At 50.4% G+C, this 13,331-nt stretch overlaps 1 protein-coding gene across 1 annotated transcript in view; it reads left to right on the top strand.

The window, feature by feature from the left end:
• The window catches only part of NUDCD3 (NudC domain containing 3), a 106,668-nt gene extending 94,626 nt beyond the window's left edge, over nucleotides 1-12,042 (top strand). The window contains exons 5-6 of the mRNA XM_003318392.5: nucleotides 3,292-3,480; nucleotides 9,513-12,042. Coding sequence (XP_003318440.2) covers nucleotides 3,292-3,480; nucleotides 9,513-9,623 — 300 coding nt within the window. The 3' untranslated portion in view covers nucleotides 9,624-12,042. The remainder of the gene's footprint in view (nucleotides 1-3,291; nucleotides 3,481-9,512) is intronic.
• Nucleotides 12,043-13,331: the final 1,289 nt, after the last annotated feature.

The raw sequence follows: 13,331 nt of genomic DNA, 5'->3' as shown, positions 1-13,331 counted from the left end.
TATTCAACCTTAAAAAGGAATGGAGTTCTGATTCATGCTACAACATAGATGAACATTGAGGAGGACATTATGCCAAATGAAATAAGCCAGACAAAAACAAACAGATAACTGTATTATTCCATTTGTGTGAAATGTCCAGAACCGGCAAATCTGTAGAGGCAGAATCATTAGTAGTTGCCAGTGGCTTGGTGGGGTTGAGGGAACAATTTAGAGGAAGGGTTAGAGCAAATGGGGAGTGACTGATAATTGGCACAGGGCTTCTTTGTGAGGTAATAAAAGTGTTTTGAAACTAGATAAAGGTGATGGTTGTGCACCATTGTGGATATACTACATGCCATTGGTTCACTTTTGAATGGTAAGTTTTGTGTTAAGTGGATTTTGCCTCCATTAGAAATTGTTCAATATAAAGTCGGCTCACATCTCCTCATAAAATACCTCACTGATGCACATGCGTGACGTCTGTGAGTGAGGATGGCCCCCTTGGAGAGCTGCACTGCCCAGCACAGTAGCTGCTAGCCACATGTGGCAGCTGAGTAAACACTTGACAGGTGGCTCACGTGGCTGGAGAACTGAATTATTTTATTTTAATTAACTTAAATTTAAAACCTACTTGATTTTGTTACTGGAAAACCTTGAATATTTTTGAAACAACTTGGGCATGTGAATATACCCTTTCAATTGTAAATATTATGAAATCTGAACACAGATCAAGTATTTCTGATGAAAAGTGCAGTGCTCATCTTAATTTTTGTTGGGTTCAAGTGTACTTCTGTGTCCAAAGTACACTTGTGGACACAGAAGATTTGGGGATGTTCCCCTCCTTCCTGTTGGGCAGGTGGCTCATTGTCTTCAGGTCCATCTCCCACTGTGCCCAGGAGCCCTCCACTCTGGGTGTGTGTTTGGACCTGGCCAGTGAAACCCTGTGTTGGGGTCTGTGGAGTGCCAAAAGGCCTGAGAGCACCAGCACCGTCCCCTGGATGGTGTGTAGGCCGACCCCCTGCCCACATGGTGCTGACGGTGGGCTGTCAGCCCCAGTGTAGCTCTGCTTTGCGTCTTCATGCTGGGCAATCTGGAAAAGGCCCTTACTTCCAAGGGTTTGTCCTCATTTTTAAATACAAAAAATGGTATGTATGGTAAATGGTAATGGTATGTGTTTTACAGGACTTGTGAACGCTAATAAAATAAGTTACATAGATCACAGTAATAACTACTGGTGAAGATAAAAAATTCGTAAAGGATCTCTTCTTTCCAGAGATTTACAGTTCTGTGAGTTCCTCTGAAGTCTTCCCTGGAATAGAGAAAACAATGCATTTCCCTCTTGGAAGGTTTTCATTGCATCAGCTTGGTAAAGACGAGGTAGAGTTCGTAGTGTTGGGGTCTCTGAGGGTGAGTCAGGTCCCCGTCACACAAACTGTAAAGTCAACGACAAACCAGCTTAGCAGAGTATCTGGAAATGGAAGATTCATCCCAAATTTAAATTGCACACTGGCAGAGCAGCGTCATTTACTGGGTAGAGCTGGCGTGTAGGGGAGCCACCCACTCCCCCTGTTCACCACTCCCCCTATCTGCATTGGGAATGTCAGACAAGATTTCTGGGATGCTGGCTTCAGATCATGATTGCAGGTTTTTGTCTTGCTCTTCCCAGTTCTGGAAAATCTCCACTGTGTGCTCTCCCGCACCACATCGGTGCCCACCCTCTTCATTAGTAGAGCACATTCTCGGACTTGATCCCTGGGCTCTGCAGAGTCTGGTGCTGAGTACCTTCTTTGGTGTGGGTAGGTTTTGGCAGCAGGGGCTTGGAGGTGGGAAGGTGGAAGGTGCAGTGTTAGGACACTGCTCTCTCAAGCCCGTGTATACTGGTGAGTCTCCAGTGCTCCCTCTTGGGGGGACGTGGTGTCCTGTGGACTCACTGTGACCTCTTGAGTGTCACAGTTACCCTGAGTGTGGCTTGGTAGGTTTTGCCCACCTGGTCAGTAAGTGTCCTGGTGGCTGCACCTCCATGGATGAGAGCTGCTCTCACTTGCGGGCCCTTTGCTACCTTTTCTCCCTTTCTGTGAGCACCTAGTGGTTTAATCCCATCAGAGAGTCCCATCACACTTGGGCATGTGAATGTACCTCTTTCAATTGTAAATATTATGAAATCTAAACACAGATCAAGTATTTCTGTTGAAAAAGTGCAGTGCTCATCTAGGGCAAAGTAGACAAACCCACTCTGTTGCTTCTTGGCCACTCTGGTAAGAATTTTGAGCCCAGTCACTGACCACAGCAGATGCAGCCAGTTTTCTTGTTTTCTGTGTCCCCATGACCACTGATAACAGGGCATGGTGTGGCCAGGGCCCTCCTCTGTGTCCCTGGGACAGGCCAAGCAGCCAGGGTCACCTAGGTACATACAGCACCCCTCACGTTTGCTCTCATACTGCAGTTCCAGTTGTCTTTTAAGTTTTTATGGTAATGACATGAGTCTCACAGACCCCAACACTGAGGGCTGGATCTTAAATGCTGGGTGCTGCTTCCTTTGACCAAGGGATGTCTGTGCCATCCCCACAGAGGTGCCCAAGGAGGCCTCTTTTGGGGTTGTTTCTTGATGGTCGTTTCTCCTTCCCAAGCCATCAGAGAACTTTAGGGAATGGGGCTGGAGGACCCCCTCATGCAGCAAGCTTGGCCCCAGTGAGGAAGAAGTGGGGACAGGGCATGGTGCCCTGTCATGGGGTGAGGACTCCCCAGGAGATTCTGTCATGCATTAGGCTGAGCCCTAAGTCTCATAGGTTCCAGCTTACCCCTAAGACAGCAGAATGTTGGGTGTTGCTCTTGGAAGCAAGAGAGATCACTGGAGAGGTAGTTGGTTGGTAAGAGCTAAGCAGAGCCTTCCGTGGCAAGCATGGGGGCAGGCTGGGCTGGCCCAGGACAGGTCCTGGTGTGGGGGGTGTCATGGGTCTTGGAAAACAGCCTTTCTTCATGAGAGTGGGCAAGGTGTGCACATGGAACAGGCACTGTCCTGAGTATCCAGGACCTGCTGAAGAAGGATAAAGGCATCTTCCAGAATGTCAGTCCCTTCAGGTATGTGCCTCCTAGCTCTTCCCTGGGATATGTTAGCACAGGCAGCAAATGCATTCCCAGGCACAGAGGGTCCTGCCTTGGGTTCTGGCACCCCCTCTTGTCTGTCACCTCCCTTTGTGTAGTTGGTCCTGAGCTTATCCTGGACACCCATCCCTCAGTGGGCTGTGCTCTGTCCCCAGCCCTGGACACCTGTCTCAGGTCTCTGACTCAGGTCTCTGTCCTGCTTGTCCCCAGGTGAACCTGAGCAAGGTGGGCGAGTATTGGTGGAACGCCATCCTGGAGGGAGAAGAGCCCATCGACATTGACAAGATCAACAAGGAGCGCTCCATGGCCACCGTGGATGAGGAGGAACAGGCGGTGTTGGACAGGCTTACCTTTGACTACCACCAGAAGCTGCAGGGCAAGCCACAGAGCCATGAGCTGGTACGAGCATGGCAGTCCTGGAGAGTCCACCCTTTAGGCCCTTGTGCTGGTGACAAGGCCGATAGTGGCAGAGGGGTTGGTGATGACGGTGGGGAAGAAGGTTGTGTGGACCAGCTTCCTGCCATGTCCTAGCCTAGCAAGGAACCTGTCTTACCTGCTCTTGTCTCCAATCACTGCCTCACAGGTGCACTCTGGTCTTTCAGCTATGTTCTCATACCTGGGCTGAGAGCCCAGTTAACAGGACCTCGAAGGGTGTCATGAGATGTGCCCTTCCTGCACCAGAGCCTAGTAACATCAAGTGTGTTGATGGCTTTTGTTTGTGCCTCATCTGCACATATCTTCCCATGAAGAGTCGCTTGGTGGGACCTTTGGTAGAGGAGGGGAGGGAGCCAGATTGCAGAGCCAGTTTCTGGATGTTGGAGGCCAGCATGTGAAGACTCTGTGATGTCAGCAGTGGGTTAGGGAGGAGGAAGAGAAAGGTTCCTGTCTGACCAGCGTAGTGCCCAGTGTAGAGTTTGCTCATGGCCAAAGAGAATGATTAATTAGATGTATACACTCTTTCTTCCTATTTTAATAACTCCAAGAGTAGCTATTTAGGGAAAAAAGGGTTGCTTTCCTCAGATTATTTTTAACTTCCCGTGTCCCATATACTCAGCACGTGGGTTTGGGCCGCAGTACAGCAGGGCACGCGGACCCAGTGCAGCCTTGAGTCAGTGGGGAGGGGTCATCTGCTGGGCACAGTCTCCTTATTTTTGTTCTGTAAACACGGACCGCCTCCTCCCCCTGAAGATTGCTGATCGGTATTTTCTTCTCATTTTGTCTCTTGGAGGAACCTTACCTTGTGGTGTATCTGGATTGTCTTAGTCTTACCTTCCGGTACAGCACATATTAATACATCGTAGGTGGTTCTGCAAGCCCTGTTGCTGTGTCTCGTCCGTTCTTGCCTATTTTCACAGACAAGTGCATCCTGCTCTTAAGAGGTGAAGGAGCCTGCGGAGAGGAGTGTCAACATGTTCTCCTCACCTGGCCCTGCCACACCAGGGGCATGTCCTGAGCACTTAGTACACACAGTTAAGGTGGGGTTGACTGGCTGCACAGTACCCCTGAAAATACAGTTTGTTTGTTTTTTGTTTTTGTTTTTGTTTTTTTCCCCCCACAATAGAGAGATTGAATTTCTGAGGTTGTGACTCAGTAGCTTAAGCAGCAGGGATGGGGTTTGACCTCTGATTTGATTTCACACCTGTCTGTCCTCGCAGCCCTGTCCACCCTGGCCCTTGTCTCTATGGAAGAGAATGTTCCTCTAGGTTTGGCCCCCTTTTCCACCCGGGGCATGGCAAGCTTAAAGGACATCTTTGCTTGGCCTACGTCCATGCAGAGTTTGAAGCCTCAGGTAGTATTGCAGCACGTGCTCAGCTGAGCTCAGCTCAGGTGCTTAGACAGCCAGACCTGCCTGGTTATGGCTCATTCCAGTTATGCTGCATTTGCCTGTGGCCACTAGATGAAAGGCCAGCCTTTGAACCTTTGCCCTGTGGGTAGGGCTTCTCATGGTAGTGTTTGCGGATGGTGTATGTGAGGGTCTGCCCACTCTGTGCCCATATTCAGCATTGGGTCCACAAAAGGGCTGAGATGTATTCATGAGTTGACCTTCGGGAGAAAGAGTCTGTTTTGACTGGAGAACATGAACCCAGATGCCTTTTGTTCCAGGCAGATAAGAAGGCAGTCTTACCATGTACCCCTTAGAAGTGTCTTTTTGTGCCACAGGATGGAGGGACTAAGGTCAGGTGGTTTCTCACATCTTCCCCAGACACTGACACTGAGTCTTTGTTACAGAGAGATGATAAAAATTATTGTAGTTTGAATGGTATTTGTGCGTTTGTCAAAGCCTTGATGAAGTTTTTGTAGACTTTATTTTATTTTATTTTTTTAATTTTTTGAGACAGAGCCTCGCTCTGTCACCCAGGCTGGAATGCAGTGGTGTGATCTCAGCTCACTGAAACCTCTGCCTCCCAGGTTCAAGCGGTTCTCCTGCCTCAGCCTCCTGAGTAGCTGGGACTACAGGCGCACACCACCACGCCCAGCTGATTTTGTATTTTTAGTAGAGACGGGATTTCACCATGTTGGCCAGGCTGGTCTTGAACTCCTGACCTCAGATGATCCACCTGCTTTAGCCTCCCAAAGTGCTGGTATTACAGACATGAGCCACCACGCCTGGCCAGTTTTCTGTAGACTTTAGCTGTTGAGGCATGAGAGAAGCTAGGATGCTGTGGCTGTTTTTATCTGTGAGCCCTCATGTTTCCTGTGATTGTATCTCTTACAGAACCTTATATTCAAAAACAAAATAGCAGGAATACCTGCTCATCATTGGAGTTGCCAGTAGTGCCAAAGACACGCATGGAGGTGTCAGGGGCTCCACCAGCCTTTTCTTCTCTACATCCTTGCCCCTCCCCTTCCCTCCTTGCTTTCTGTTTCCCTTTTCTTTCCCTTACATCCTCCCCTCTCCTTGACCTTCCTCTCAGTCTCTTTCCCCCATCCTTTGTGTTCTGTGCCAACACCTTGTAACATTGCATAGTCTCACCCCTCTATTGGGGCACGTCGGTGAGGAAGACAGACACAGATCTGCCTTTGTGGTGCTAGGATTCCAGCCATTTTAATCTTACCTTCTCCAAAGAGTATTTCAGTCCTGCTTTGCAGTTTCATTGATAATCCTCCCCAGGAAGCAGCTGCTCTTGTCTCTCCATTTCTGGAGGCCTAAGGCCTCCTTATTTTGATGGCTTGTTGCCAAGCCCACTGCCCAGGACCAGGAGTGGGGAGGTCTGTTCATTCCAGGTAAGCCGAGGCAACTTCCAGGCAGTTCTGGACCTCAAACCCCTACCTGGATCCTCACTGTCAGTTCGGGACAGGCCAACCTCAAGGGGTGAAAGATGGCAGCACTACACATTGTATGTATGCACCATGCACATACATGCTTGCACACATGCAGCATCACAGGGTGCAACTGACATCCCCCTTCATGCCCTGCTGCCCTGCTCTGAGGGCAATTCAGTGGGGTCATCCTGTTGGTGTCCTCTTGGCAAGCTGTTTTTTTGGCCCCTAGGGCACTGCATAGCCCAGGCGTGGAACAGAAAGTCCCCGTGCCTGCAAACAGCTTCTTGTGACCTAGCATGGGGGAGCCCGTAGACTGGGCAGCGACCCAGTTAGGAAGGATTCAAAGAACCTTGAAGATGCTGTGGTCCAGTGGAAAGAGCTCTGTGTGTTGAATCTAAATCTATTCTGCTGTAGACTTGCCATGGGGCAGCATCCTGACCTTTGAGAGGATGTGTGTCCCTCCCCAGAGTAAAGTGCCCTGGGAGATCTTCAGCGACATGCAGGAGCCCAGGGCTGGTGGCGCGGGGGTAGGTCCCAGAGTGACCCTCTCCCTGAGATTGACCTGCTCCTCAACAGCCAGGGAGCCTCCAGCTCTCAGGTGACAGCTATAGACCGTAATGAACTGACCTCTCAGGGCTATGGTCGTTCATTGTGTGTGTCCAGGCACCTGCCTGGTGCTGATGCTAAAGTCTCAACTCCTTCCTGGGCATGACAGTGTCTGGGGCAGGGTCTGCAGCATATGGAGGCTTGCAACACACAGAGGTTTCATGTAAAATGTCCTTAGTGACTGTAGCCTTTTTTTAGAAAATCAAACGAGGAAACAGACCTAGAAGGTAGGTGCGTGCCCTCATGTGGCCTCATGTAGCAGGTTAGCCACATTTTATTCAGGCGTCCTGAGGGATACCTCACAGGCAGAGAGACTATCATGAGAGTTAGGGGGCCGGAGTTGCTTCACTGGGATCACCAGGCTTCGCTAAGGAGAGAGAGTGGAAAACGGGCCAGGTTCTCCTGTCAGCCTCCATCTGCCGTTCACGTCGGCATAGTCACAGTTACCAGCGTGCTCTGGCATTGATGCCCATTTATGGTGTGAACTCAGAGTTTTCTAAATTTGCCAAGATTTCAAATTGTGCTTCTAATGCCACAGATGCTGTGTATTTTGAAGCAATTTTATTTTGAAATGACAATACTTTTATTGTTTTAAATTCTTTGGTGTCACTAACCTTTTTCCAAAGTCAACAAATTTAAAACCCTTCATCTTTTCCCTAATTTAATTTTTTATGAGCAGGATTCCCCCATCTAGAAAGAGAATGTGGAATGTACAGGTGCCATTGCTCTGTCTGCGCTCAGATGTGTCTGTGTCTAGGATCTCTTCAGCCTGGTAGGATTCACCCTAACAGTAATTGTGACATCTCATAGGCAGATAGCATTAGCATGGTCTCTGGTCATAAGAGTGAATTTGGTGACACACGGGAATGCCTGCTCTCCACTTTTGCCTCAGGAAAGGTCTGAGTGCTGATCTTGGCACCCTAGGATCCCTCTGTTGTAAGATCAAGTCTACTAATCTGCCCTTTGCACTCTGGGCATCCTACATCGGGCCCCCATGCAGCAACCCGGGTTCCCAGGGTAAGACTGTGGTGGCTGCAGGGCTCCACAGGTGTCATTTGCCCTACAGCTGGCTGGGGTTCTGTTGAAAGGTTCAGAGGCTTCATGCAGCTGCCTGCTGAAGTCATCCATTCTTGTGTTTTGTTGAGGCTGTGCAGAGGGGGCTTCATGTAGTCTTCTCTGCACCCACAGCCACTCCATGTGAGCTGCAGCACTTGTTCTCAAAATGGTCTTTCCAAAGTCTCTGATGTGAGTTGCCTGTAAGAAATTGATAGTAATGTCAATTAATCCCTAGTATATAGTATCTGTCTTTGATATGCTTGTTGTTGCATCACTTAGGTCTTAAAAAAAGAAAATGAAGCTGGGTATGGTGGACTGCACCCATAGTTTTAAGTACTCAGGAGGCTGAGGTGGGAGGATCGCTTGAGCCCAGGAGTTTGAAGCTGCACTGAGCTATGACCACACACTGCACTGTAGCCTTGGAAACAGAGTGAGACCCTATCTGTAAAAAATAAAAACAGGAAAAAGAAAACCCTCTTGTTAGGAAGATTATGTTTTATTTAAGGAGAAGCTCTGGTGCTGAGAATCCCACAGCCTCGTTTTCTGGGCCTATGCTACAGGGTTTTGTGCAACAGGGACTGTGGATCATATTGGTAGAATAACTACTGGCCCTACATAGTCTCTTTTGTCTCTTGTGGTCAGAAGGTTAGAAGGAAGGAGAGATCATCCCTAGCCCTCAGTGTACTCATGGTGGCCAGGTGAGGAGGGCAGATATAGAGTCCCTTTGAGGAGAAGAGGGCCTGCCAGCCCAGGTACAGATGCTTCCCTCAGGGTCCAATCTTCCTGATGTCCCCTGCCATGGCCACACACTGAGCCTTGCTTCTGATCCTTGGAGGCTAGATAGTTCCAGAATGGCCACACGTTGGCGAGGGCTTAGTCAACCAGCTCTGACTGCATCTGCAAGGATGCAGTGGGGAATTCTTAACTGACGGGTCTACCACTGGACATTCTGAGGTTTCTTCCTCCGTGCCACATCCTGGGTCAACCCTGGATTGTCTGATGATATAGTTCTTGATGCTGATAACTGGGGTGCTAGGGTATCTCCTCTGCACACCTTAGTCATGACTCAGGTGGGGCTTGAGCACTTTCTCTACGCACCTTCTCTACAACCCTGGTGGGCTGGGACACTCCCTCTTAATGCCTTAGTCAGTGCCTGGTGGGACCATAGATGTTGCAGGGTATTTGGAATTTGGACAGAGATCCTGGTGGAAAAGGGACAAGATGAACCATAAAGAGGAGCCAGTGCTTGCTGGGGACAGAAGATGGAGGGTTAGAAATTCAGTCTGTGGAGCACAGTCTTGGAGAGAAATTGGCAGGCACCCAGTACCTCCCTTGGTCGAAGGCTGCTCCAGGGTAGTACGGTTCTCTGGCCAGCCGGTCTTGCCAGGCAAGTGCCTGAGCCCTGAGGAAGCAAGAAGGCTCTCTACCTGCAGTCAGAGTCTGCTCTGGGAGAAAGTACACAGTGCGTTGTGATCCCCTTTAATCTCTCTATTTTCTGTTTGTAGAAAGTCCATGAGATGCTGAAGAAGGGGTGGGATGCTGAAGGTTCTCCCTTCCGAGGCCAGCGATTCGACCCTGCCATGTTCAACATCTCCCCGGGGGCTGTGCAGTTTTAATGACCAGAAGGAAAGGAAACCCTCGCCGGTGGGGAGGCAGAGCCTTATCCTCGGCTGCCCTTCTTGGCTCCCTGCATTCCAGGGACTTGCTCGTCTTGTTTACCCCTAGCCATCCTTTCTTTCAAGGGTGAACCAGGCCTTCCACCTTGACCTTGCATCTCCAGACTGTTCCAGAGAAGGTGCGGGGCCAGCTGCTATGTGGTGGCCGCTGTGGCTGACACTGAGTGAAGGTGTTTGAAATGCAGGAGAGGATATCCCAGCAAATTGGGATCACATGCTTTTGTCTCCACAGCAACCAGCCACTGCAGGCAGCATGTCTTTCCTCCCCTGCTCTCTGCTTGCTGTTGTTTTGACGCTATTCTGCTTGCATGTCTTCTGGTTGGGATGTGGAGTTGTTGCTGGACTCTCAGGCGAAGCTGAAGTCATTGAAGTGTGTGAAGCTCTGTGCTTGCATGAGGGCGGGCAAGGAATGGCTGTGCCTGGGGCTGCTCTGGGAAACTCCTTGCCCCTTGACCTCTTTTGAGAGCATTCATGTGGTCTTCTTGCTCATCCCCTTATAAATGTGCTTTGCCTGCCTCAGCCTCATGGTCAGAGCAGTGGAGACTGGAGCCCTGTTTGCACGTTCTAGTTGTTCAGAGAAAGCCTAGGTTCTGGGCTCAGGTCCAGATGCAGCGGGGATTCTGTTCTCTGACTGTGGCGACCTTGCTTTGGTTCTTGTTGAAGTGAACCAAGCCCGGCCACCACGCATGGCATGCTGTGCTTGGCTCCCCATAAGACGTCCTCTTTGGGTGCACGATGTCAAAGTGTGGGCAGGAGTGGAGAGCTGGTGCCCTCAGGAGGAGACCACAGCATGTCCATCAGCTCAGCAGAGCTCGACAGCCACAAGTCCTGAGAAGCTTTGACCTTGAAGGGCTTCTGGGAGAGGAGGAATTTCTGCATGGGGCGTGAAGGCACACTGTCCCACCACAACTGAACCAGAAGAGAGTGAAGACTCCCCTCTTCCCATCCTCTGTGCCAGGTGCCAGACTGCTCCTTGGAACTTATGGCCCAATCTTACCTGTTCTCCAGGGACTGGTCACTGCCTCAGGACCCCCAAGCCTATGCCCTGAGCCATGGCTGCTGACTGACTCCAGCCAAGGTGCAAAGACGAGATTATGAGACAGGTCCTCAGGCCTGTGTTCCAAGTACTCACAGAGGCTCTGGGTGCCCATCGCCGGGAGTATGGTTCAGCTGCCACCGGCACTGTCCATTTGCCTGTCTGTCAAGCTCAGAGCATGGATAAGCCACACAGCAGGGCAGTGCACCCTGGCACCATGCACGGCCAGCAAGAATCAAGGCCCGCAGATGCTAAGAGAGCCTATTGTCAGGGGAAGGTCCCCGCTCCTGCACACTCTCTGTGGATACTTGGGTTGTGGGGGCTCTCTTGGAGAGTAAGTTTGTGGTTTGTTTCTGGTTTACAGTGGTGGCTGACACCCCTTGTAAGAAAGCATTCCTGGGAAGTCTTCTGTGGGTCCAAACATGTTGCTCCGATCATCACAGGAGAGCAAAAGGCCCTAGATACCCCCTTTGGAATGTGAGAGTCTTGTTGTCTGATATTTGCCACTGAGCTGGTGAAGCCCCTCTAAAGAGATCTCGACCCTGGGGAGCAGAATTCTTGTCATCTATGAGGGGTCCTGAGAAAGACTTTGTCATTTTTTTTCCTGGAGTTCTTCCCATTGAGGTCCTAGGATTTGCACACCACTGTCCCACAAGAGCTTTCCTGCCTAATGAAAGGAGGTCTTGTGGTGTGTGTCTCCTCTCTTCTCTATAGTTCCCGAGTTGGCCCCCATTGCAGCCCCCACCCTGTGGGTAGTCTTCCAGAAGTGATGCAGTGGTGTGAGATGCCCTACACCTTGTTATTTGGGAGACTTTGAGAGTCATTCACTTCCATGGTGACTAGTGTTTGTTTTGCCTGATTTTATATTCTGTGTTGCATTTCTCCCCACTCCCTGCCCTGCTTTAATAAACGGCAAACCAATATCTAGGAAGAATGACTGAGGGATAGTATTGGGTATTGGCCCCATGGCAGGAACAGCCACTTGCATCTGGTCCCGGTGCCACACTGCGGTGCTTGGTGTGGTTGTGGAGCCTGTCCCTGCGTGCCTTGCTCCCGTTGAGCCACGCTGTCTGTTGGGTGATTCTCTGCCCTGAGCCACCATCCTGGACTGGCCCAGTCTCCAGAGCTGGCACACCCTGCCTGTTTTCTCTTTTTAGACACAACAGCCGCAGTTTGGCCAGCCACTAAGTCCCACCAGCTGAGGTCCGAGGAAAGCAGGGTGACTCATTTCCCTTGTCCAGGGCCCGAGGAGAGTGAGGTGTCCAGCCTGCAAAGCTATTCCAGCTCCTTGGTGTTGGTTTGCAATAAATTGGTATTTAAGCAGTTCTGGGTCTGCGTGTGACATTTGCTGCTGAGACAGTTCTGTCTGTGCATGGTCATTATTGTTGCATTCTAGCCTTGAGGTCCCAGGCCAACGTACACAGCAAACACCAGCATGGGGAATTCTTAGGGGTTGTTTCCCACTGTTGTTGCCCAGTGTTTGAATGCACTGGGCAAGATCTCAATACAGCTTTAGAAATCCTGTAAGATTTTGACCAGTGGGGAGAAAAAGAATGTAGCTATAGATCTTACATCCTTTCAAACAGGTTCTGGAATTCTGTAGTTACTGGAAAGCTTAGGGTGAGTGCAGAGTTGGGAATGATTCCACTGAAGGGCCACCTTTGCCCACCAGGCTCCAAGGCCCTCCTTGGTCTCCAGGTGCATACCTGCTGTTAACTTTGCTGAGCCCTCGCAATGGGCTTCCTCCAGGACATAACGCCGTGTTGACATAGAAGTCTCCCAGGTGGCTGGCCACCTGCTTCTTCCTCAGTCAGATCTTTGACTCTCCTTCTCTGTGCCCATCCCATCTCCAGCCTCCTCTGACCCTGCTCACCCCTGGGGACAGGACCTAGGGGTGTGAGAAGTACTTGGCTGAATAAAGACTGTTGCAAAGGCAATCCTTAGAATTGCCTAGCATACTCCCAGGGCCAGAAATAACCCACCAGAAAGGAGAGGCGTATTTGCCCCTGAAGAGTGCAGGAGGGAGAACAGTTGAGAAGTGTTTTGTGTGGAAATGTGTCCAAGAGGCGTCAGCTGCTGCACAGAGAACTCACTGCCCAGAACACTGCGCTTGGGGAACAGACCTCACCCCCACCTCAAATCTGCTCCCCACTGGGCCTGTTGGCAGCCAGCTCAGCTGGGGAAGGGACAGCATGACTCACTTTGTCGATGAAAAGCACGAAGTTGTCAGCACAGAACCTGGCCAGTCCTTGAGAAACTCCCTCCTTGGTGGTCAGAGGTCAAGCAGCCCATGTGGCCCACGGTCCTGAAGAACTGGGCTATGTCCCTGAGGCTCCTCTCTTAACGTCTGACTGTGGGGTCTGGGGAACAGGCATTTAAACCAGGCTGCTGCCCTGGGGAGTGCCCACTGGACGCCAGGGTGCCCCATAGGGACAGGGTCACAAAGCCCTGGGGCTTCCCCTGCCAGTCCTGGTGAGGACAGTGTGGTCACTATCTCAGAGAGACGAAAAATGAATATTCTGTCATTTCAGACTAAACTACTCACCCAGCTCACACTAATATGGATTTGTTAATTTTACCTTTTCTTTTTTTTTTTTCTTTCCAACTTTTAG

Source organism: Pan troglodytes, chromosome 6, assembly GCF_028858775.2.
Source record: "Pan troglodytes isolate AG18354 chromosome 6, NHGRI_mPanTro3-v2.0_pri, whole genome shotgun sequence".
Taxonomy (NCBI): domain Eukaryota; kingdom Metazoa; phylum Chordata; class Mammalia; order Primates; family Hominidae; genus Pan; species Pan troglodytes.
The sequence above is the reverse complement of the archived record's forward strand: the minus strand, read 5'-3'. Positions and strand labels throughout refer to the sequence as shown.